The sequence below is a fragment of the Vipera berus genome (genome assembly GCF_964194415.1).
Source record: "Vipera berus genome assembly, chromosome: 1".
Lineage (NCBI taxonomy): Eukaryota > Metazoa > Chordata > Lepidosauria > Squamata > Viperidae > Vipera > Vipera berus.
In genome coordinates, this window is record NC_138202.1 from 229,602,026 (window position 1) to 229,629,412 (window position 27,387).

Below are 27,387 nucleotides of genomic sequence, written 5' to 3' on the forward strand. Positions count from 1 at the left end.
ACAGCCAGGATTCTAAAACATGATAGTCTTTTTCAAGAAACGATGAAGCCAAACCCTGCTCTTATGAGAAAATAAGAAGAGGATCAACTTGATCACAGCCAGTTGCTCCTAACATAACTTTTACATTTTCAAAAAACTGATTTTCATCCAGTTTGGGAATAATTTATATCAGCAACTAGGAACATTTGCATAAAATCTGTATTCCAGATGCTAACCCTGTGATCAAAGGAGAGTAAAGATGAAATATGGTTATGGAAATGTAATCTTCCTTGGAAGACAATTTGGAAAGAATTTTTTTGCCATTCTTTCCTAAACAAAACTCCAACAAATTAGTTGCCAATCAAGGCATTAGATCAGATCCATGTTTTACACATCTATGTAAGTATGTGCATGTACATATATATGTGCCACAGAGATATGGTAATGACTGGTAGCACTGAACGGGATAAAGCTAGACTTTTAGAGCCAGCTTTTATATTTCTGAGTAATAGTTTTGTCATTAATTGGTATAAAAAAATCTGAGGGTGGTTTGATACACTTATATTGTTTGGCATCCGAGCAAAAATCAGCATGAAATTAATTAGTGGCTTGGCATTAAAAAAGAATCTTAATTACTGACAAAATAAATAAAAGCTCAGATGCCCCAAAGGATGCTTGCTCACCCCTTTGGTAGACATAATCTAGTTATGGCAAAGTTAAGATTTCTAATTATTCAATATATAAGTACATATAATCAAAATCTGCCGAATCACAGGACTGTTGTTTAGTCACAACTTATAGGACACAAAATCAGTAAGCTAAATACAGAGTTATTGTCTTGCTATGGTTCTATAAAGATGAACAATCAGATTGTAGGGATAGGCACAACATGAGTGTTTAGTTCAAAGTTTTCGCCTTAATATCTAAAACATTTTACAGGTAGTCCTCAGCTGGGACCAGAACTTTCATAATTAAGTGATTAAATGAATTGCATTTGATTTTACAATGTTTTTGCCATGGTCATTAAGCAAATCACTCAGTTGTTAAATAAATCTGGCTTTCTCTATTGACTTTGCTTGTCAGAATCCCACAGGAAGGTCACAAATTATTATTATTATTATTATTATTATTATTATTATTATTATTATTATTATTATTAATAATTTATTTTATTTGTATACCGCCCTTCTCCCGAAGGACTCAGGGCGGTGTACAGGACAATAAATACCAAAAATACAGAATACAAAAATTAAAAACAGATTAAACCATTGTGCCCGAATACAATAAATTACTTAAAAACAGTAATTAAAACCCCAAACCCATCAGACCAGGCCGACTTGTTCAAATAAATAAGTTTTTAGATCACGTCGGAAGGAGCGAAGGTCGGAAGCCATCCAGAGCTCAACCGGTAAACGGTTCCAAAGGTCAGGCGCACCCAGAGAACGCCCTCCCCCTGGGGGCCACCAGTCAGCATTCTCTGACCGGTGGCACCCTGAGGAGGCCCTCTCTGTGGGAGCGCACTGGGCGGAGGGAAGTTGACGCCGGCCGCAGGTGCTCCCTTAGGTACTCCGGACCCATGCCATGTAGGGCTTTATAGGTCATTACCAGCACCTTGAATCTCACCCGGAAGGCAACTGGAAGCCAATGCAGCTCACGGAGCAGAGGTGTAACATGGGAGTATCGGGAGACCCCCAACACAACTCGCGTGGCTGCATTCTGCATTTCTATACCGCCCTATTCCCGAAGGACTCAGGGTGGTTTACAGGGCAAGGTTAAAAACAGTTAAAACAGTACACAAATTAAGATAAAACCAAGATTAAAATAGGATTATGATGATCATATGAGCCCAAGATGCTGCAACTGTCATAAATACATGCTGGCTGCCAAGCAACTGAATTTTGAAGGAGGGGGGAACTAATTCATTTACCCTTCATTTCCATTAACACCATAAAAAGAAATAGAACATACACTTGCTGAGTATACAGTATAAGCCCATTTCAATGCAAAGGCAAAGCTCTCTTTTGCTACATAAAGGTAAATAGTAAAGGTTTCTCTGTCTAGTCGTGTCCGACTCTAAGCCAGCGCTGTCCAAAGACATTTCCGTGGTCATGTACCATCTCCTCCAATTTAGAAGGCCTTTATTACTATTAATGCAAGATCTCTTCGCAGAGAGTGTGTTTTTGTGGTTTTTTCAAGACCATCAGATATTTGATCTTACAAGACAAATGGCACATGAGTGGTACAATCTGAGAATGATCACAGGCTATTTGACAACACCCACCCACACCAGTGTGCTTGGGGAAGTAAACATCACTACCATATTATTGTATAGTGTTTTCCAAGTTATCTTTTGTGGAAAATCTTAATGTGCTGTTTCAATTGCCCACACATGGCTATCAGATGGCTTGGTTGATTCTCATTTCCATTTAAGTAATAATATTTCTTTTTTCTCCCATATCAGACCAAACTTCATTGTAGTAAAAATAGCTTATTTCCCTACCCCCACAACAGTTGTATAGAAAAGATAGCTAAAAACTAGAATTCAAAAGATTAAACCTTCCCACATCCTGTGATCATGAAACTGATTGGGCCTCTTGCATCTACTTTTGAATAAAGGAAAAGTAGAAGACCTGATCCTAGATGTTTAATTTAATGCAGGGGTAGGAAATTATGACAATTGTATGGCCTATAGACTTCAACTCCCAGAATTCCTGAGCCCATGTAATGTCTACATTGATGCTGTGATAAATATCGGGTAAAGATGGGCTTATGTGGATCCTTAAGAGCTCTTTATCCATTTCAGCATAATCACTAAGGTTATAATAGCAGCCATTTAAAGTAAGTTCTATAGGTTTGGTGAAAGTGTGGTAAACGGCCTTCTCAAGTGAAGTATCTTCCAAATGTGTTGAAAATTCCCAATTTATAATTAGCAAAATTCCCAGGTAACGTACAGTAAGATGCATTTTTGTTTTTTAGGTTTTTTTTATAAATATTGTATTAATTTTCTAGTTTTACAATCAAAAGCACTTAATAAACAACGTGTTGTCTGGGTCCATTAGTAATTCAGTGACATATTAACTTCTTCAATCTAGGCCCAATAGTACACCATCCAATGCTTCCTCTCTTCTTCCGGTAGTACACATTTTCCCACACTAGGCAAATAAAATTCTTATTGTTGTTAATACATATACAATTGAATATCAACATCTTTGTTACATTTTCCTAATAATATAAATAATGCTTTGTTTAAAATATCTTTTCTAACCAAAATATATCTTAATTCCATTTGCACTTAATATCCATTTGTTCAATTAATATTATTTTTCCCGCTTTTTTTAAATTTTAATTTCCCATCAGTGTTCAAAATATCTCTATCGCTTATAATTTCTCATAATAAGTTATATTTAGGTAACCAAAAGCTTTCCTTATTCAAACCCTCTTAGTATTTTCATATTTCTCTTCTCATACCAAAATATAATATTCTAGTTAAAAATCCTATCTTTCTAGTTATAATAATACTTCTATTTCTAACAATTATCTATTCTCAGCCATGTTCAAACATCTGATTAATAGTATAATATCCCATCAGATGGGTCAAAACCTCTAATTTCTTCAGTCTTACTCTAGCTTTCTTCCTTTGCCAACTAACTTTCCAAGTCAATGCATTTGAATCATCAAGTAATTCTTCCTCTATTTTTGTGTATATTGTTTGGAATAAGAAAGACAATTTGATTAAAGTATTTTTGGAAGGCCACTCAGCTCATTGGTATTCATTAAACAGCCTACCTCTTCTCCAATTTCCCACAATTCTCCTAACAGCTCTATCTTCCATTCAATCAGCTCTTCTTTCTTATCCTCAAGTGTGTTCTGAGATCTTGACAGGTAAGATATTTTTTTCCATTTCCGATATTATCGCTACATCTTCTAATTCTTCATTTGTCTGAATCTGTCTATTAGTTCTTTTCTTTAGGTCCTCCATCTTTGGATCTGCTTCCTCTGATTATCCTTCTATTTTTTGGGTTGCTAGTTCCTTTGTAGTCATTTTCTGAGTTTGTAGATTTAGATTAAAGAATTGTTCTTTTATCTCCTTTATGTTATTTTTAGTCTCATCATGAGCTAAGGCAAATGTCTCTTGTATTGATTTTAACATAGAATTTCTTTCTGAAATTCATCAACATTTTCTTGTTGGTATGTCAAGCTGGGGACTTTGGGGACAGGTGTTAGGGTTAGTTTTTTACCATTTGTAACTAAGTATGAAACATCCATTTTGTTTTTGTATGTAGTCTTCATAGTCCAATTTATTTAGGGATTTAAAAAGTTTCAGTCAATTGTCATTTGAACTCCAAATTATCCAGCCGGCCTATCAGTCTGTCCTTAAGTCTCCCCTCAGCAAATATAAGTAAAGTTCAATTTTTTCTGTCCAGAAAGAAAAGAGCAATTAAAAATTGTTAATTAATCAAAGGTTTATAATTCAAAGTATTCCATCATCTCAATCAATAATGCATGTTTCTTTTATAGAGAAATAGCTCCATGACACAGCTCTAAAAGTCAGTTAGTATTTATATTTGTAGTCCAGGCAGGCCAGTTTCAAAATAGTTTATTGTCTTGCCACACAAATAAGCAGCCCAAGAAAAAATCCCCCCTCTTTTTTTTCCCAGGTTCAGAAGTGAAAGTTTCTGAAAACAACAAGAGTCTTATATGAGTCTGGGCTTCCAGCCAAGTTCCCTTTAGGCATAATAAATGGTAGTGCTTTAGTTCTCCACTAAATGTCATTGACACCGTCTTCCAGTTTTTTTACATCCAAACTTATATTACAAGCTTTTTAAGTCTCTTTTTAAAAAAAACTCAAAAGCACCCAAATTTCAAAGTTATATATGTGTATTGATCTCAAATTAATCTTGTAATTTTCTGTTTCCCCCCCCCCAAGCAATTAATTCACTTCTTTTCCTGAGGGAATGGGGTGGAAATTCCCCTTTCCTCTCTCATCGGGGAGGATTCTTTGCTTTGGGCAGTTTTTCCCCAGGAAAGTCTTAAAGCCATAAAGAGAGGATAGGGTCTCACCCAGTTCCATCCACATTGCTCAAAAGTTGCTGGTTAATGTTTATTTTCTTCGGTTGACAGCTGCTTCTAACTGGCCACACGAATGTAGCCAGTCTTTCCCCTGCTGGTTTGGAGGGCTTCCTCGGATCAAATGGAAGGGCCACTGCCCTTCCACAATCAACGAGGGTCCCCTCCTTCTCTATTGCCTCTTTGGGGCGATTTTTTAGGGTCCCCAGTGGGGCAAAATCGAATGCGGAAGACGGAACCCCGTCTTCCTCCATCCATCACGCTGCAACATCAAAGCGTTGTTTCTCCTAGGATGCATTTTGTAAATTGTTTCATCACAATACAAAATGCAAGGGATAGTGGAATGCTTAGCAGAAGAACAGGAAATAAGAAAGGAATTCAGGAAAAGAAATCAAATTTCAGTTAACTAACATGTTATAGTTCTATTTATTGGTATATACAAACCATTTACACTAGAGTTGACAACTTTTTTCAGCAAGGGATCATGCCTGATATTTATTTATTTATTTGCCTTCAGGGGAGATATGGTAACATTACAAGATGAAGAGAAAAAAGGGAGAGGGTATTTGAGGGTGATCTGAATGTCAGAGAGGTTAACATGTGAAACTTTTTGTTACTTATCTTAGCAAATTGCCATTCCTAACAATTATGTCCCTATCAGTCAGTGGCTTTAATATAAACAGCTTAATCTGATGCTACTCCAGGGGCTTTGCAACCTCTGATTCAGACTGATTCAGACTTCCCATTTTAATTTAACCCAGCAATTTAACTTCCATGAACTGGCTACAGTAAAATTTTAAGTGGAATTTTTTTTATTATATTGATGTATACTGTAACAGGGAATGATCAACAATGACTGTCAACTGTCACAGAAAGATGATAGATCATATAAACCAAAAGATAAGCTTTAAATTGGAGTTACAGGTCAGTGAAGACTTTAGATAAGACCAGAAGTGTTCTCTAAGGGATATTTAATTAATAAAAGCTGGGTATATTTGCACAATATTAAAACAGAATAAAAAGGCACATTTTTTCAGCCAGCAGAAAGAGAGTATAGCCAATTTTGAAATTAAATGGAAAGCAAAAAGGGGTCCGATATGGCCATTTCATATGACTATTAACTTCAAAGGTCAGAAAGCAATGGAGAAATATATATTACTGTAAAAAGCACCGAGAAAAAATATGCGAGGGAGGGATATTCAAAAAAGCATTTTGCCCAAAGACTTCTCACAGTCAAAAAAGGGTCTTGTTTTCACTGTTATGTAAATAAACAAATATTAAAGGTAAAAGGTAAAGTTTCTCCCGCACATGCGTGCTAGTCGTTTCCAACTCTAGGGGCCGGTGCTCATCTGCGTTTCAAAGCCAAAGAGCCAGTGCTTGTCCGAGGACGTCTCCGTGGTCATGTGGCCGGCATGACTAGACGCCAAAGGCGCACGGAACGCTGCTACCTTCCCACTGTAGTGGTCCCTATTTTTCTACTTGCATTTTTACGTGCTTTCGAACTGCTAGGTTGGCAGAAGCTGAGGCGAGTAACAGGCGCTCACTCTGCTACGCGGCACTCGGGATTCGACCCGCCAAACTGCCAACCTTCTGATCGACAAGCTCAGCGTCCTAACCCACTGAGCCACCGCGTCCCTAAAATATTACAAAAATACAATTGATCCCCAGGGCTCTGTCCTCCAAAGGAAACTAATTTCTGCTGTACTGGTCCAGCATTTCTTAGCATTTAGCGGAAAAAATGGAGCTCCTTCTATCAAACAGGAAGGGTCAACTGGTTAAGGCACAAGATTAGAAAACAAAAGCTTTAAATTCTAGTCCTGCCTTACACACAATTTTGTTTTGATTTGGGGCCAGTCATTCTCAGCCCTAGAAAGAAGGCAAGGCCAAACCCCATTTAAAAATCTTGCCAAGGAAACGTCACGCCCTTGCCCACAGTTGTCAGGAGCCAACACTGACTTGAAACCTTTTTAAAAAAAATGCAACAGTGCCTGAAACATTAGAATAGCAGGGATTTATTTATTTCCTGTCTTTATTATTTTTACAAATCACTCGAGGCAGCGAACTCACCCACTTTCCTCCTCTTCCTTTTAAACTCTCCATCTTATTTATAGCATGCATTTATCTTAAAAAAAAATTCAAAGGAGCAAGATTTATAAAGTAAACATAAAAACATCGACAAGTCAACCCTAGTGTAAAATTTGTTCTGTGTACCCGGGTCCCCTAGAGTGAAAAACAAAGTAATGGTATTTTTTTTAAAAAAACTCGCCAAAAAAATCTTACAAAGGTTAACTGTTCCTTCAGTATATGAACATGTCTTCCTAAATTTGATTCAACAAAAATGCATTATTAAAAATAATGAAATGTTATTAAATCCGATATTAGCTCTGTGAAGTGGTAAGGACTATGGGAAAATTGTGTGGACTATCAGCAAGAAAGAGTTTACATAAAAAGCCGAAATCCTGGAGCATTTTCCATTTATCAGGTGTTGGCAAAAAAAAAAACCAAAAACAGAAAACTGAATGTAAAATCTTCTCTCTTCAAAAATGCCTCTTTCCAAACAGAAAGCACCCCTGGATTCCCATCCTCCTCAGATGTCACACAATTCAAACAAGAGAGGAAAAAAGCTTAAGATGGTTGTCTGCCAATTATGTTAATCAAAATATTTAATTTCTGCTCCTCTCCCCCAAACTTATAAAGTGATTAAAACATGGGTTTATAATAGAAAATGCTGCTAACCTTTAATCATGGAGTTACAGCCTTCTTAAATTTACATTGGCTATAAGCAAATCAGCCGCACATACAAAGAAAGAGAGAGGGGAAAAACACTGCTAATAACTTCCCCCTCTCCTGGAACTAGAATTCGGAAACATTAGCAGACATCTTAGCTTTCTCTGCGTTAAGGAAATGCCACCCTGTTTGCTGTTCAACTCATAAGCCAATGCAACAATCTACTGTAATGCTAGGAGAAAGCCAAGTATTCCTGCAGATAGCACACATCCATTGCATAAGTAACCAGAACCCCCACCTGTTTGAAGTCATATTGCATTACAGATCACAAGAGTCTCCTTTAGCTTAGTTTCATCATAATCGCATTACATAAGAGCAACAGACGTTTCCATTCCCAAGGCTAATATTGCAATTCAGCTTGGGCTTGAATCAGCCTCAGCACATGGTTATGGAAAGGCTGCATTTGTATGATTACCTCTAGAAAATATATGATTGACTGCAACATTAAGTTCATTTGCCTAAGGAGAAAAAGCCGCCCTGGATGACTCAGCCCCAAGAGGCACTTCTTTAAACACAACGCTGACCAGTAAATCGACAAATAACCCAGCACAGTGGTGTCAAATTGCCGGCCCACAGGCTGGATGCATCATGCCGAAACCGCGCCCTCCCCAGCTTCGGCAATGGGGAAAAAGTCACGATACATCACGACACATCACGTAACCTTGCGAGTTTGACATCCCTGACCCAGCAGGTGTGAATCAGCCCTTAGTAGGTTCAGCTCCACACTGAGTAAAGTGTGTACCAGTTCACAACAATAGCATTATAATGAACTACAGGGTAGGGTAGGGTAGGGTGGGTTAGGATTAGGGTTAGCATAAGATGTAGAATAGAATGTTCTTTATTGTCCAAGTATTTATTTATTTATTTCGATTTATATACCGCCTTTTTCCCGAGGGACTCAGGGCGGTTTATAGGGCAAATTAAAACAATACAATATATACACATTAAAATAAAATAAAATAAAATAGCCCCCAAATAATTAAAAATTAAAACCTTAACCCAAAAACCCTCAGTCCAGGCCGGCAAGCTCGAATAGCCAAGTTTTTAGGTCCCGGCGAAACGAGCGAAGATCGGGGGCCATCCGGAGTTCCACAGGCAGCTGATTCCAAAGGGCAGGCGTATGATTGGACACACAAGGAATAAATTAATGTTTCAACATTCTTCACAGAATGGCTTAGCAATCATGAGTGGTAGTTCAGAAACTGTCCTATTCCATGCCAAAACTCCATCTGGCTTATTTATTTGACACACTGCACTGGAGCTCTAGGGTACCAGGTAGTGCTCTCTCTTAGGCATACTTGAAGAATCATTACAGAGAGATATCCTCTTCCCTAGCTCATGTTTGGGCTTTAAAAGAAGTTTAGGCTAAATTATAAGAAATCAGATAAATAGAGAGCTTCATATTTCAAGTTCAAAGGAACTGCCGTAAATAACTGAGACTGTTTATGAAGAGACAATATTCTGCAATAAAGCAAAACAGCAAACAAAGCTGTGTAGTTAATGTCTCCTGAGCAAACATCCATATTCCCAAATTTAACCTTTTTTTGTTTTATCAACTGCTTTTTTAAAAAAGCTTTTACCTACCCCAAATGTATTACTAACCACAATGATGTCAAGGTTGGTGGTTTCCAACATAAGAGCGCCTGTTACTCGTCCCAGCTTCTGCCAACCTAGCAGTTCGAAAGCACGTAAAAATGCAAGTAGAAAAATAGGGACCACTACGGTGGGAAGGTAACAGCCTTCCATGCGCCTTTGGCGTCTAGTCATGCCGGCCACATGACCACGGAGACGTCCTCGGACAAGCGCTGGCTCTTCGGCTTTGAAACGGAGATGAGCACTGCCCCCTAGAGTTGGAAACGACTAGCATGCATGTGCGGGGGAACCTTTACCTTTACCTTTTAGATAAGGAAAATTAAATCTAATTTTATTTGAGCAAAATTTACACATACATAGCCTAAGTGGTATAACTTTGCATAAGTTAATACCAAACCTAGAATTACCAAACTAATTGCCTCAAATGCATAATAAAAATACTTTTTTTCCCTTCTCATTTTTCTTCTTTAATTTTCTACCACACTACTCAACATTTAGCCACCATTATGTGCATCTTGACTCAGAATCGTAGGTCTAATCAATGTAAACCCAAAAGTGGACCTACGTTGGCCCAAAAAACTGATTGTGACATATGAGAAGAATACTGTGACCACCAAAAAAAATTCAGTGATAAGTGAGAGCTGTATAATCTTCCTAGATATACATGTGGATAACTAAAAAAAGAGAAACAACTTATGAGAAACAATCCAACGAGAGAAGATTCAGCAGTAACATTAAACAGAAAAATAGGCAAATGTATACCCTAAAGAAATTGAGTGAATTCCATGTAAAATGAAATGGTCCAAAGTTTAAAACCTGCACCAACAGCAAATAGAGAGCCTGTGAATAAGAACATGATGGAAAATACATGACAACAAAAAAGCTCAAAAGATCTAAGACTCTTAGTAACCTAAAATTAAAACCATACTTTTCAGGAAATCTTATCCTAATGAACAGATTGCCAGAAGTAATAATGGTTTCTAAAATCCATTAGAGCAAAACACTTCCGAAATAATAGAACACTCCAAGGGATATTTACGAATCTAAATACTACTTAATTTGGAAAATTAAAATAATAAAACCTTCCAAGACTGAAACTCATCAGGAATGTGTACATAAGAGGAAGCAGATTTTCCTCTGATGTTCAGGATTTATCTCTTCTTCACCTCCTCATGTACCAGGAAAAAACTTCAAAGTCCTAAGGGTGTTTTCACACACTGTATTTTTAGGTACATTTAAAAAGTGCATGTCTAAATATTTAAGAAGTGAACATGATGGAGATGTATTTTATGTGGGGCGGATGGATCAGATAGTAAGAGTCAGAACTGGCTTCAGGCCATTGCACATTATTCATTTAGTGGCAATCTTAAATTGGTTTTTTTAAAAAAGTATACATATTCAACTCTATGCATCTATCTGTACAATCAACCTGAAAACAGCAAGGATGGGCTTTTCATTCTGAAAAGAGAAGAAAAAAATATTTCCCCATTCTAATCTACTTCTATGAGATGCATGTGGCAAGGTATAATTGTAGTTATGAACAAATGCTTTCATTTTGTTTTCCCTTTAACTGAGGTTTGAAATTAGTTCCTAGAATCTTGCTAAGTGAAGCCAGCAAACACGCAAGCATTTCTTTTCACCAAATTACCCCTATGGAAATTCATTATGGAATTTATTCATGCTATCTTTAATGCAAAAAGAAGCATATAACCAGGATGACTTGCTTAACCTTGTTCTGTTTATCGAAGTGGTCTGCCTTCAAATTTAGTATTTTAACAATGCCATTTACAGGATTCTCTATCATACTAAGTATAATTATACAGGTCTAGTTTATATGGTTAGGCTTTTTTCCATGCTATTCTTTAAACAAGTAGAAACCAGGCATGAATGTATGTAAGGGTTACCCACTGACACTTGACTTATTCCAGCTTTTTTCATGGATAAAAGAACATACATATATATACAGATACACATATATATATATACATATTGACCACAAAAAGCATTTGTCTCAGAATTCCAGCAAGCAATAAGTAATGCATTGCACTGAATGTTATATATATATATATATATATATATATATATATATATATATATATATATATATATATATATACATATATATATATATATATATATATATATATATATATATATATATATAAAATTTAATGGAATACTGAGACAAACGCTTTTCGTAGATAATGAAAGCCATGTACAGAGGTATAGTGTACTCATGCCTGTCAATGACTTGCTGAACAACCTGGATGAGATCCATTGTGCTGTAGCCATTTCTGAACCCATCCTGCCCCTTTGGCAATGCATCATTTAATGTTCTCGATATCCTTTTTGCTATTATCTTGGTGAAAACCTTGTAGCTGGCTGACAGAAGGCTTATTGAGCCATAGTTCTTTAAGTCATCTTGGGCCCCTTTCTTGTATATAAGAATCACTTCAGCATTTTTCCATGTATCAGATATTTTTTCTTCTCTAAGGCATCTTGAGTATAATTTTGCTAGTATCTTGTGTAAACTGTGACCACCATAAACTTACTACCTCCCACAGTCACTCATGCGCTCGTGACCTCCCGATTGGACTACTGCAACGCTCTCTACATGGGGCTGCCCTTGGGGACCACCCGGAGGCTTCAGTTGGTACAGAATGCAGCCGCGCAGGTTGTATTGGGGGTTTCCCAATACTCCCATGTAACACCTCTGCTCCGCGAACTGCATTGGCTTCCGGTTGCCCTCCGGGTGAGATTCAAGGTGCTGGTGATGACCTATAAAGCCCTAAATGGCTTGGGTCCAGGATATCTGAGGGAACAGCTGCTGCCGGCATCAAGCTCCCTTCGTCCAGTATGCTCCCACAGGGAGGGTCTTCTCAGGGTACCGCCAGTAAAAGATTGCCAGCGGACAATACCCAGGGGGAGGGCCTTCTCTGTGGGTGCGCCTGCCCTTTGGAATCAGCTGCCTGTAGAGCTCAGGACTGCCCCTGACCTTCGTTCATTCCGCCGGGACCTGAAGACCTGGCTCTTTGAGCTCTCTGGCCTTGTCTGAGCATATTAATTGGGATTTTAACTGTTTTTTAACTGGGGTTTATTGCAAGGTCTATATAATCTTTTTAATTGATTTTCAGTTTTGTAATTTTTGTATTGTTTTTTTAAAAAAAACTTGTGAACCGCCCTGAGTCCTACGGGAGAAAAGCAGGAGAACTATTTGGCTTAAAAGCAAACCTGTAAAAGAGCCAAGTTATGTTAAATAAATTCACTAAAGAAAAAAAATTATATCTGGTGAAGAACTAGACATAGTAGATCACTACATATACCTTGGCCAATGAATCCCAATGGAAGGTGATACAATAAAGAAAATTGAATGGCCTGTTAAATGTGGTTGGCAGGCGTTCAGCAAGCTAAGCGTAATTTTCAAGAACAACCCCCCTCTATGCCTAAAGAGAAAAGTTTTCGATCAGTGTGTGCTACCTGCTCTAACCTATGCCAGTGAAACATGGACACTAACTTCACAATCAATACAAAAGACATAAGTGGCGCAAAGAGCCATGGAAAGATACATGCTTTGTATAACAAAACAAGGCAGAAAGACCTGCACAATGGATTAGAGAACAAACAAAAATAAATGATGCCACCAAGAGAGTAGAAAAATTGAAATGGAAATGAGCTGGTCACAGAGCAAGAAGAACTGATGGCAAGAGGAGCAAGGCAGTCATAGAATGGATCCCACTTGATAAAAAGCATCTACAAAAGAGACCTAAAACAAGATGGATGAATGACATCAGCAAGTTTTGGGGCTCAATTGGCAAAAGAAAGCTCAAGACCATATTGCTTGGAAACATGCAGAAGAGGCCTTCATCCTGCAGTGGATAGACAAAGGCTAAAATGATGATGAGTCCGGATTACTTATGGGAGCACCTGCTGCTGGCGTCAACTTCCCTTCGTCCAGTGCGCTCCCACAGAGAGGGCCTCCTCAGGGTGCCGCCGGTCAGAGAATGTTGACTGGCGACCCCCAGGGGGAGGGCGTTCTCTGTGGGCGCGCCAGACCTTTGGAACCGCTTACCGGTTGAGCTCCGGATAGCTCCCGACCTTCGCTCCTTCCGCCGTGATCTAAAAACTTATTTATTTGAACAAGCTGGCCTGGTCTGATGGGTTTGGGGTTTTTAATATTGATTTTAATTAATTTTATTGTATCGGGCACAATATTTAATTTTCCTTAACTTTTATATCTTGTATTTTTAATATATTTATTGCCCTGTACACCGCCCTGAGTCCTTCGGGAGAAGGGCGGTATATAAATCAAATTAATAAATAAATAATAAATAAATGATAAACATTTTAGTCATTGAAAATAATCAGATTATTTTTTAAAAAAAACAACATTAACTTAGATTTACAGATGACAGTATGGCTTCAGCAGTTTCTATTCTGCGTATCTTCAGGATTGAGATGACACACTGCGTTAACAATATGAGCATTAAAATAATCCCTACATTAAAGAATTTAAATGAGCTTTATGAACTGGTTTCAAGCAGTAGCATCACTCTGGTATATTTGATTCCTCCAGCATAGGAGATATCAATAACTGAATTCCTAATATTAGAATATTAGAGATTATTTCTTATTTATATTTGAATACCACTGAGTTTATTTTATTTACTTCAATTTTGAGGCCACCACCTCACATTCAAGTAACATTCTATTTTACTCAGCTTCATAATGTCCAAATATTACATATCTTCATAAATCATATCTTTATTCCTGTAAAAAGTTGCTAAATGAACAGATGAGAAATGACCAGGAATGGAGTAAGACACTTGAAGTTCTTCTTTCCCTCTGGATGTAACAGCAAGAAACCACAACGATACTCAAATCAAATTCTTCTAAATGCCTGTTTCTTCTTTTTGGCCACTTGCTTCTACTGAGTCATGATAGAGATTGAGAAAAAGTACTACAAACGATTGATTAAAGAGATAGATAGGTGTTTTTGCTGGCTCATAACCTCCTGAAGGAAAATACTGTGGATAGCAGGTCCAAGTGAGGAACATGTAACACTTCAGAAGCAGATGGACTACAATTCCCAGCAACCTGCCACCATGGCCACTGGTGAAGAATGACAGTAGCTGAAGACATCTCAAAGCCTTCAGGGTCCCTGTCCCCTGCTCTAGTAGATGAGGTTTTCTGCAACACCAAGAGGAAAAAAGTGATGTTGAGTTCAGTACTTCCTACACTTCCTCTTCCTGCCCACATCTACCTCTCTGAATGCTGCAGTTCAGCTGACGGAGCAGCTGCTCCATCGGTCTGTCCACTTCCTTTTAGAAGGGATATGGAGATACTTTCTCACTGCTCCTTAGAACAACTGCTCCATTCGGGTGCCCTCTAGATCACGGGTGTCAAATTCACCACGTCACGTGACATGTCACGACGTATCGCAACTCGTTTTGCATTGCCGACAATGGGGTGGCCGCGGCTTCGGTATGATGAAACCAGCCCGCGGGCCGGCCGTTTGACACCCCTGCTCTAGATCCATGGGGATACCAGAATTCACAGCCAGCCTAGAAATAAAATAAAATCATAATAATAAAATAAATAAAATAAAATAAAATTGAATATTTTATTGGCCAAGTGTGATTAGACATACAAGGAAGTTGTCTCCAGTACGGAAGCAGCATATTTGAAAGCCAACAGAGAAAATAATTTTTATTTTTATTTTTTTTATTTTAATTCCATTTATATCCCGCCCTTCTCCGAAGACTCAGGGCGGCTTACAAGCTTAGCAGTAGCCTTCATTCTATGTATATGCCTGCTTATTAGGGCTTTCACACACACCCCCAAGCGGCATTATTACAAAGTCAGCTTATTGCCCCCAACAATCTGGGTCCTCATTTTACCTACCTCGGAAGGATGGAAGGCTGAGTCAACCTTGAGCCTGGTGGGATGCGAACCTGCACTAATTGCAGGCAGCTGGTGTTACTTAAGGAGGCATTAGCCCACTGCTCCACCAATAATAATAATAATAATAATAATAATAATAATAATAATAATAATAATAATAATAATAATAATGATGATGATGATGATGATGATGATGATGATGATGGTGGTGGTGGTGGAAATAAAGAAGATAATAAAAGGAATAAATAATAATACTGCAGCCATACTCTATGAGTTGATACACATACACATTAGACAGAACTGCAAGAATTAGGTGTTCAACAGAATGAAGGCACGAAGGAAAAAAAAGCGTCCCTAGGTCTAGCTGCAAAATAAAATAATACAATAAAATAAAAACGAATTTTAAGCACCCCAGTCCCCTGAAGAATACCAGGGCTGGCTTAGCAGAAAATAACAGAGGACTGGCAAGAGTTGACTCTGGCAGCCATGCTTTCTCCTTCTGAGGCAAGGTTGCCCAGAAAAAACCCTGGGCACCTGAAGGCCATCCCAACTTTCTCAGGGACCCTCTGTCTGCCCTCCCCTCCGTGCCTGACTGGCAGCTGGTCAGCCAGAAGCCCCGAGTGTCCTCCCACCTCCCCTGCGTGGGCTGGAGCTGTGGCCCTGAACGGCCTTCCGGACGCCACCCTGGTACCTGCCCAGGCTGTTGCAGAGCAGTCGGCTGCTGGGCGGCTTCGCCGATCCCCAGCTGCTCCTTGAGGAGGTGGGGGTAGCTGAGGCAGTGCTTCAGCGCCGGCGGGATGTTGCCCATGGCGCCCGTCTCCCCTCAAGAGGCAGCAAAACGACTCCCCACCCCCCCTCACCTCCCGACGGCAAGGTCACCGCCACCCGCGTCTTATGCGCCCAGCCATCTGCAAAGCCGCTCGCCTGGCTGAGCGCGGGCGCAGCATCCGCCTCGGCCGGCCGTGGGAATCCCGGGCGATTCTGATTGGCTGAGAGGGATGCCGGGAGTTGGCGAGGCCAGCCAGCATCCTTGGGTCGCCGGAGGAGATCAGATCAGCGCGTTGCTCTGCCGCTCCGGCGCTGAAGCCCTTTTCGGGGACGGGGGTCCCGGAGTGGTGGCCTCTTCCAGATTAGTATGTCGATCCTCTGCCCGGCTCGAAGAGCTCCTTCTGCCACAGAAAGGTGACGGTTTGAAACTGGGTTAGTCGACGGGCTCTTTGTCCAGCAGGTGGCGGTCTTCAGGCTTTGCTGTTGCGCAATTAAAAAATTATGGCAAAAGGTCCCAAAGAGGGCAGACAGATAGGAAGAATTATGGCAAAAGGTCCCAAAGAGGGCAGGCAGATAGGAAGAATTTCAAAAAGTTCATTAAGGCATAACTGTGATCAGCTGGGCATAATCGCCCACAGAGCATGGCAAGAGTTCCCATGCATCCGACTTGATGGCAAACGCTCAGAGATCCAAGACATTCCCAGGCTTTGAGGCCTTGAGATATAATAGATGTACAAAGGACCACCCTTGGAAAAAATAAAAGGTAAAGGTTCCCCCGCACATGCGTGCTAGTCGTTTCCGACTCTAGGGGCCGGTGCTCATCTCCGTTTCAAAGCCGAAGAGCCAGCGCTTGTCCGAGGACGTCTCCATGGTCATGTGGCCGGCATGACTAGACGCCAAAGGCGCACGGAACGCTGTTACCTTCCCACCGTAGTGGTCCCTATTTTTCTACTTGCATTTTTATGTGCTTTCGAACTGCTAGGTTGGCAGAAAATACAGAGCATCAAAAAGTCAAATGAAGAACCAATTTAAATAGTTGTAATATAAATACAATTACAAGCCTGTAAATGAGAGGCCCAGTCCAAATGGCACTCTTGGACGAAGCTCCTTCCCTTCATTGATTTTTTTAGGTTGGAAATTGCTAGGCCAGGTCTATGCACTACTCCTGTCCACAGTTTCAGATGTGTCGTTTCCCAGACATTTATCAATGAATTTGGGATCTTCTGTGTACAAAGGAACCAGTGGCCCTGTTCCTTGATTGAGAGGGCTGCTGAATGTGGAACGGGATGCTTGTTTATAATCATAAGATGATCAAAACTGATGGATTTTTAGTCAGTGTGTAATTAAATTATAACCAGAAAAAAAAAACAGTACATAGTTTGTTGGCATAAACTAGTGTCAAGCAATCAGAAAAGAATGAACTAAGATACTTAGATGTCAAAATTGGCAAAAAGTTAACGAGATTACCAAGCTGGGATCAAAGCTTCATCTAGTCAGTCTCAGCCAACAAAAGTGTTTTTGACAAGCATGAAGCTACAGACTACATTAGAGAAAACATTGGGTCTTACCAACAGGATAAGAGCTATCATCATCACATCAACTTTATTTGGAGAAAAAATGTAAGTAATTTATCATATGCTGTGTCTAGTTGCTCTACATTTATGGGAACTAGAAGACAGTGCTTCAGTGTATGAATCAGCAAATCATATCAGTAAATTGGTGTCTTTTGTATTGGTGACCTAGGGCTGAAGCTGCCAAATTCTGACTGCCAGAGAGACACCAGGTTTTCAAATCTGACTTTGTTTCAAAAGATCACAAGTGACCCTTCCAGATGTTAACATTAATTCTTGCACTCACTTTAAAACTTTTTAAAGCATCTACCAGATGGTTTCCTTATATTGGAAAATTGCTTTCTGCAAGACTTGTTTCCATCTGCCATAAGGACACATTAATCAAGAATCTTTATCCTTCCATTTTAGTTCTCTATCCAAAAGAAGGTTCTGTTTCCTTCCTTGTCTTTGCAGGGGATTTTGACAACTTTGGCAATTAATAAAAACTTATTCATGTGGACATCGTGGTTTTTCCTACCAAGAACATGAGAGAGATGGAATTTACTTGTACAAGTAAGCAATTTTCCATTCAACTTCTTAAAAGCCACTTCATTGCTTTATTGTTCATAAGAGGTTCATGGTATAATCTAGAAGGACTGGAGCATTTTCTGTTCAAGAGTTTACGAGAGAAGAAAATGGATCTGCGTTCCCTGACATCTCCAGATAGGACCGAGATTCTTTTATGAATCCTAAGCCAGCAATAACTAACCTAGTGGTGAATAATGTCCATCTAGGTTCCTTATACAATGTATGGAAATCTATTTAAGCAGAAGAAAAATCTGTTAGAAGATAAGAGAAACTTTTATTTCTTTCCAGTATCACTTGGTGTGGATGACATTTGGACAGAAGGAGAATTGGACCTTGGAATGGATTCTGTTTCCCACCCTTGTTGACAATAGTCCTTGCCTGGATAGGCCAGTGATCTTATCAGTGATCTTATATTTCTTTGTTTCTGAAATTCAGGGAGGATTGCTAAACTGATTAGTTGAAGTCAGTTTGCAACAAATCATCCCTAAAGCACAATATATTTTATTAAACCTAGTGAAAGAAAGAAGTCAAAGGTATCGAATCCTTGAAACACTTGTGGAGTAGTACAGATGTAGTTGCAAATTTAAAAAATACTGAATTTTATAAATGGAGTACTTTTACATAGAACTCATTATGAAATGAATACTCCATTATATTGCAGGCCAGCCATTGTCCAGGAAATGGAAACTGGGGGGCTGTTGAGACAGCATCTTCATGAGCAAATTAGTGTAACTTGTTAAAATAAGTTGTGTGGTTCATCTGAGACTTAACAGGGTGGGAGATAATTGAAAACACATTTCCTAAGGAATGATATCTGAAAACAGTGGTTCCACTTTTGAAAACAAACTGCAAATTATATTCCCATACAGTTAACAAAGCAAATAATTCCTTTGATTCCTAACACATGGAGTTATGACAAATACATAAAATATGTGTATGTGGTTTTTAAAAAGAAAATACTGTCCATATTACAGTATGTGTGTGTACTTAATTTAATTTGTTGTGCACAATGGATGTTTTACCTGAAAATGGTTAGAGGGAGGAAGGTCTGTATGATTATAGCAATGTAGGAATGAGAGACTAGCCATCTATTATATATGGATATATCCAGAGGTATATTGTATAGAATTTAAAATAAATAGAATGGCTGTGAATGTCCATAGTTAATGAAATAAACCATACACAGGCCAGCTGAGATTAGAAAGAGAATTATGCTATGGGAAATCATTTCATTTTGCCTAAAGGCAATATTGGTTGATTTGCATATGTGTATTGAAAACCACAGAGATACAGAACAAAATAAAGTTAAAATTAAAAATTAACATTTCAAGATTATTTTAAAATTTTAAAAAATAATTATCAATTCAATTCATTTTTAGAGTTCTAGTTTAAGGCCTCAAACATCTTTCTGTGTTCCATGAGACATAATGAAGGAAATTGTTTTTACTGTCAGGAGTTTAATTAGCATGTTTAGGTTTTTGGAGTTGAAGATAAACAGTTAGTTGTTTTATTTACTGACAAATAGTACATTCCTATGTATGTCAGGAGAAGGAAGTTTGAGTAAGTTCATTTAACACCAGGCAAGTGTATACAAATGATTGCAGTCTAAAACAAACACACATACTGGAGTCCTAGTAAAATTAGAAGGATTTAAATGTCAGTATATTTACACAGGATTGTACTGTAAACTCATATACCTTATTATCATCTTATTATTATACAGTTTAGGATTTGATATTATATGTCATAGCTATGCTAACTAACTTTTCCTACAGTGTTTTGTTCCATAAGCTTTAGACAGCACTTCTTCCAACAGTTTGTTAGTCAGATGAAAATACAAAAGAGATCCCTTCAAAGTGCATCCTCTAAGTTCGAAGGGGCAGTTGCAGTGCCTCACTGATCATAAGTTATACCTGCGCATGTACAGAAGCCACTTCTTTGCAGCGGACAAAGTGAAGATGGGCTCCATGTCAACACTTCATGGAGGCAGAATACAATACTTTCATGCAATACTTTGCTGCATTGAAGAACTTAACCAAGCAGATTGAACAACGAGGGGTCCTTGGTGCTCTCTGAGCATGGCTGTATTCTTACAGAACTTTCATTACTAAACTAAATAATATCATCAGGGCACATTACATAAATTGAACAACATTTGCATAGTCTTAGTGTCTTCCATTTAGCATTCTGGTTTCCATCTTTGTTTCACAAGCAAAGCTACAAATAATTCTTATTTGAACATGATCCCATTATCTACAACTTTTCCTTAAGCGTTCATTCACATCTCCTATACTATATTATCATACATAGTATTCTCATTATCTCCTTATATTGGATTCAAGCTTACTTCTTTTGAGTTCCATAGTCATACAGTTTATTCCCATGGCAGAAATAATGTGAGAAGGATTTATACGTGTTTAGTGAATATTCTGAATCATCCTCAAATTCTTGGCATAACTATATCTGACTCATGGTGAGGCATGCAAATCAATCCTTCCAACATTTGGAATTTAGTCATGGGAATGACTGGTGAGAACCTTTTCTGATTAACCTTTCCAGTGGTGGGATTCAAATATGTGAACAACCGGTTCTCTGTGTGGATACCACTTCCGGAAGTCCATTCTGGGCTTGGGCAACAAAAAATTAGCTACTGGTTCTGCCAAACTGGCTGAATCCCACCACTGAACCTATCACAAGTAACCCCCTGTGGCCACAATGTTTAGTGTCTTTGTTTAAAAATAACAGATCATTCATCCAAAATCAATCCTAAATACATGTGTATTCCTTCCTGCCTGCCTGCCTGCCTCCCTCCCTCCCTCTCTCTCTCTCTCTCTTTCTTTCTTTCTTTCTTTCTTTCTTTCTTTCTTTCTTTCTTTCTTTCTTTCTTTCTTTCTTTCTTTCTTTCTTGACAACAATTAATTAAAAACAATAACTATATAGAAACAACTATTATTAAAATATTAAAAAATCACAAAGCACAACAGAGAGTGAATGTTAGCCACACTACACGTGTGTAGTGTGCCCTTGTACACTAAATATTTTGCTAATCCTTTGGAGCAGGGATTCAGTGCCATGTACAAAAGTTATTTCAATTATGTTTAGTTGAATTTTTTTATCAACATGTAATAAATTCATAGTTAGCATTACATGTTAAGTCATAGGAAAAACTAAAAAAGGTCTCAGCTTTCACTAATATCACCTAGCGTAACCTCAGCAGGATATATTTCATGGTAAAAGTAAAGGCATTTTCCCCAGCAGATCTGCAGACTGAAATTGTTAAATTCAATTGGAAACCAAGTATGTTATTGCCTGGTATGAGAATTTAATCTGCAGGGATGGTTTTTTAAAACAACACTTGACTAATCCATCTCCTGGGAATGCAAGCCAAACTGGAGCCAAAGATTCCTGTTAGGTCCCAAAGCATTTTTCTCATGCTTCTTGCAGACATAACAGTAATCCTAAGAAAAGGGGGTGGGTGGGAATCAATGAATAACAAAGAAAAGCTTGGGAAGCAACTTGATGAACCGTTTAGTCAATTTAATAAAAAAGAAGAAGAAGAAGAAATACAGCTACAAGGAAAGAAACCACCTACTGGAAAAGAAGATACAAGGAACTTCCCTGCAGAGAAGTAAACTTTGAAAGCCCCATCCAGCAGGATCTCCCAGTGTTGAAATAACGTTGGCCCCCAGGACCGAAATCCTGCTGCTTGTGTTAAAATACCAGCGACGATACACAGATTATTTGCTATTTTACACTCATCGCTTGGGGATCATTTTTACTGAAGAAAAGAGTGATAAACCTATTATAAATGCATAATGTAAACTAAATGTATATATTTAGAATTTATTATTTATTAAATCATTTAATGTTGATTAAATGTCAACAGAGGGTTTGTTTCACCTAGAACTGCACCTTTTTCCTGGTGTCTTCCCAGCACAGTATTTAAAACTTCGACTCCTATCAAGCATATGTAGCATGGCCAATGGCAATTAATGCACTCCAAAACTCCTGAAACACACCCGATGACCTATCTCTGAACAAAGCAACAATAGCATGGAGTGGACTGTGGGGCCTACAGCAAACTAAAATATCTTGAGAATTCAAGTTCCTGAGAGCCAAAGGTACATACATGGTAACTTAGCAAGCCATAATGTTCCTAAGGAGGGAAAAGAAAGAAAGATCAATGGCTGTAATGATATCTATGCACCATGTTCTCTTCTGATTTCCATTTGGTGAGAAAGAAATAAGAAAAATATAAGAAAGGGGAAAAAAGCATTCAGCAGACTGCTCAGAGATGCATTGAAGCAACCCAGAACATTGCTAATTAAAATAACTTCTTCCCCTCTTCCATTAGTAGAAACTTCCACGAGAAAAACCATTCCTGCAAAGAAAATCACTCCAAGAAGACCTAATCCTATCCTTAACACTAACTCTAGTTTAATTTTCATCACCACTGGAATTTTCCAATGTATTTTACAAGTCTGAACGAAAAATTGTCTCCTCTGCTTTCATTAGAGAACCTCTAAGAATCTATCCCTGAGATCAGTTTTTGGCCCTGATTCTAAGGTGACCTAACATTAGCACTAACACCAGTACTCACCATAGTTTAATTTTCATTGGCAAAGTTTTTTCCCCCATGTATTTTATTTTGGTTCACAAACAAGTCCAAACAAAAAGATGTCCCTGTCATTTCCTTAGAAAATTTCCAAGAATCTAACCACGAGAAAAACCATTCCTGCAAAGAAAATCACCCCAAGAAGACCTAATCCTATCCTTAACTCTAACTCTAGTTTAATTTTCATTGGCTATGGGATTTTCCCATGTATTTTACTGGGTCCCACAAACAAAGCTGAAGGAAAGGCTGTCATCTTCTCTTTCCTTAGAGGACCTCTAAGTATTTATCCCTGGCATCAGTTGTTGGCCCTCACTCCAAAAAGACCTAACCCTAAACCTAATGCAAACCCTAATTCTAGTCAGTTTTCATTTCAATGGGATTTACCCATGTATTTTACTGTGGTCAACAAACAAGTCTGAACAAAAAACTGTCATCTTTGCTTTGGGTCCTTTTCCCCCTTCCACACTTTAAACCTGATTCTCACCACACTAGGCAAGCACCTTTATCCTCACTTATTTCTGAAGGCCTTCTTCCTTCTTTGTGCAACCACCTGGCAGCATTCTAAAAGTGGCCACCATTTTGTCCCACCCACAGAATGGCAGCTGCATTTGGGTTGCTGCTGCACGGCCCGGGGACAAGCTGCTTCATTTTGCTGCCTTAGAGAGGTCTGCATAGTGCTGCAGAAGCTTTCTACAGCATTCAGAAGCTTCTGCAGCACTATGCAGACCTCTCTAAGGCAGTAAAACAAAACAGTTCGTCTGACAACTGCCATTTTGTCCCCAAACACAAATGGATGGGACAAAATGGCAGCTGCATTTGGATCATCACCACATGGCTCAGGGACACATAGCCTGCCCTTCCTCCATCATATGAGATCAGGAGAGCTTCAAAAGGTAAGTGTGGGGCATGATGGGTATGTGGGGAGGAAGCCCAAGTGCTTCAGGGTGTCAGCAGGGTGGGATGGGGGAGAGAGGTGGGAGGGTGGTGCAGCAACCTGTGGTGGGTCATAAGGGTGAATGACTGCAGGCCCACTGCAACCATCATAACTTTGAAATGGAGTCAAATGTAGCTTTGGGAGGAGGTTAGATAAATGGCCTATCATATTCAAGGATTATCTGTACAGCACTAGTAAGGCCACCCTTGGAATACTGCATCCAGTTCTGGTCACCAAGTTACACAAAAGATGTTGAGCCTGTAGAAAGACTACAGAGAGGTCCTTGGTGCCCTCTGAGCTTGCTTTCTTGCAGAAGTTTCATTACCCAAACTAGGTAACATCATCAGATGGATGATGTTACCTAGTTTGGGTAATGAAACGTCTGCAAGAAAACAAGCATTTCATTGGGTAATGAAACGTCTACAAGAAAACAAGCAAGTTCAGAGATCATCAAGGACTCCTCATTTCAACCCTGAGCTACAACTATTCTCCTTTATTAGAGTACAGAGAAGAACAACAAAGATGATTGGGGGACTAGAAGCTAAAGCACACGATGAACAGTTGTGGGAACTAGTATGTCTAGTTTAATGAAGAGAAGAACTAGAAGTGACATGATAGTAGTCCCCCAATATTTCAGGGGCTGTTACAGGAAAGAGGGGGGCAACCTATTCTCTAAAGCACCTGAGGGAAGGACAAGAAGCAATGGATGGAAGCTCATTAAGGAGAGATCCAACCTGGAACTAAGGAGGAATTTTCTGACAATTTGAACAATTAATCAGTGGAATAGCTTGCCTCCTGGAACTGTGGGTACTCCATCACAGAGGTCTTCAAGGAAATTTTGGATATCCATTTGTCTGGGATGTAATAAGGTCTCCTGCCATAAGAGCAGGTAGACTAGAAGATCTCCAAAGTCTTTCAGCCCTATGATTCTAAGAGGTCAGTATTTCAAAATCAGCTCTACACACTGCCTTCCAAATTATGTCAAAAACCTGTCTAAAATTGAAAGAATTAAAACAGGAAGAAGAATGGAGAGAGGCCTTTCTTCTTCCTCTTGCAAGTTTTGCTGGATCAAGTTGCTATCAGAACCAAGATGAATTAGATTGAAAGGTACGCACATGTGACATTTACAATGCTGTAGGGGGGGAAATGTAGTTGGATAGGCCTAAGCTGGACTTGAGACAGTGCTCTCTGTGGAATGAATTGCCTTCAAGGTTAATGGCTATTGATAGAACAATGCTCCATGGTCCAATCGTCTTTCAAAAGGGAGGCCACCATCTCTTTTTATGGCAACCAATTCTACTGTTCAACTATATATTCTTCAAAAAAAACAAAAAACAGTTCAGGCACAGATCTCCCCAAATTAGTATTAATCAGGCCTCCAAGTCCAAACATTGTGAAGAAAGGAAGAATCTTCTCCTCATTCCAGTTCTCCATACTCTGCTTGAAAATTGTACATTTGATTGACACAGAAGTGGAAAATTATGAACTGTGGGGGATAATCATGGTATAATTGGATGAAGATAGTGGTGAGCTTTGTGCTGACTATTTCCTCTTCCTGGCTTTGTCTGCATTTTGGAGTAGGTTCAAATCAAGAGCCAATGGGCTAATTGAATAGAAAAAGTTTGTGCTGAGCAATATTGATCAACGTTACCATGTTAAGATGAATATTTGCAGGTTGAAGAAATTAACATTCCTATTCATACTGTCTATTGACAAAACATCTATGCTGTGTTGTTATAAATGTTGAGTTATGCTTAAAATGGCTTTATTTTATACCCTATTAACTGGACAGGGTATTCCAGGGACAATAGAGCATGTTGGCTAGAAGAAAACAAGGTAAAATCTTGAGATTTTTCTAAGAATGAAGCCCATCAAGTCCAACAGGATTTGCTTCAGTGTAGAATTGTAGTACTGAAATAGTTGCCAATCTGTAGCTATGGCACATCTGGAACCTGACTATTTATTATCTTGAATGGGTTAGAATCAAAGATCTGGATTAAATAAGTTGATGGAGGAGTTTGGCTTATGCCCAAGGCTAACATACCGTAATTTTCACATGGTGATGAAAGGATACATTCATGGATTGCCCCAGAAGACTGAATAAAAAGCAAAGATTACTGTGCAAGAAGTGATATTTAATGCTCTCCTTTTGAATCTAGACATGTACACTTAGAGAAAAATGCATGCAAATTATATATATAACTAACAACCATTGGTAGCCTTTCATTCGATGGTTGTGGGTTTTTTTCCCCATTTTTAAAGCTGTACCAAATGTGTTGTGCTAGATCTAATACTTGCTTATCCAATTTAAAAATCCTGCTTATCTAAATTAAATAGGGAAGGTATTAAAATTGTTCAAAAACTGTTGCTGAAAATGATTTAAAATAACATGGGAAGCTTAGTTTGTGTTAGTTTGATCGAATGATAAAAGCCTCACATTTCTATTGCTGTTCCTCATTTCCATGAATATTCACCACCTTGGGAGGACGAAGGCATTAGAAAAGCAAAACATTGCTCTCGGGACATGCCTCCCTTTTTGCACACTCCCGGATAAATTTGCAGAATCAAAAAAGAATGCCCTGTTCTCAAACTGTTAATAGACTTCTACGCTATGTAACAGTATACCTTTGAAATTGAAGGAAAATTGCAGGAGACTTGGAGGCAGGAAAACACCTCTTAGGTTGGCATCAAACTTGAAAGCCCAGCTGGTGTGTAGAATTTTTATAAGTAGGGGGGAAAAATCTCCAAATTTCCCTCAGTTCTCTCACACCTCCATTTCCTTCCTTTGAGTCTCTCTCCATTCCGGCTCTTTTTCAACCCCTTAGATGAGCAACCGGGCATATTTGCATTCCAGTTGTCCTTCCTCACCCCCAACTCCAAGCCAGCATTTCTCACTGTTATGACTTCATCTGGAAGCATTTTAGCAGTAGATCACAGTGTCTCCTGTTATTAATCATATTGCTCCGTTCCTCAAAAGAGGAGGCAAAAATCAGATTTGACATTTTTCTCTCCACTTTTTTCATCTCTAGTCTATCTCTTATGTACAGAGTGAGAGAAGGGGAAAATCCACGTTCAAAATCCCACAGCTTTAAAGAACACAAATTAACTCCATTCAAAGTTATTGCTTTTATTGAGGCCAAAAAAAGGAGAGGAGCTGATAAATCTGCCCTTTTGTTATTACTCTAAAAAATAATCTAATATCATGAGACAGCCTGACCCCACAGAGGCATGAAATCAGCCTTATAGCTGTAATGTTTCTTTAACATGGTGAACTGACAGCTCTTCAAAAACATGTTTTCTTTTTATAGAAACTTCACTCAGTTTTTTTCTCCCAATTGTAATAATGATGCCCTCATGCTAACTCTCTACAGTGCTGAAGTCATCAAGTGAACCTCTCGATTGTACACTGTACCACAAGGGTTAAGCAGCATCAAGGAAAGTTTTATAAATCCCAGAATATGCATGGGGAAAGGGTGTTAAAAATGTGTTTAGGGCCAGGTACAGTTTAAGTACAAAGGAAATGGCATAAGGAAAAAAGCAAGCATTAGGGGGAAATTGCATGGGTGGTGGTGGTAGAGGTATACTAGGAATTGTAAACTGATGTT

At 38.8% G+C, this 27,387-nt stretch overlaps 1 protein-coding gene across 1 annotated transcript in view; it reads right to left on the minus strand.

Annotated features, from left to right (window-relative positions):
- The window catches only part of HMGCLL1 (3-hydroxy-3-methylglutaryl-CoA lyase like 1), a gene marked incomplete at both ends in the record, with an annotated part of 55,690 nt that extends 39,555 nt beyond the window's left edge, over positions 1-16,135 (minus strand). Inside the window, one exon of the mRNA XM_081326247.1 lies at positions 16,019-16,135. Within this exon, the coding sequence (XP_081182373.1) occupies positions 16,019-16,135 (117 nt within the window). The remainder of the gene's footprint in view (positions 1-16,018) is intronic.
- Positions 16,136-27,387: the final 11,252 nt, after the last annotated feature.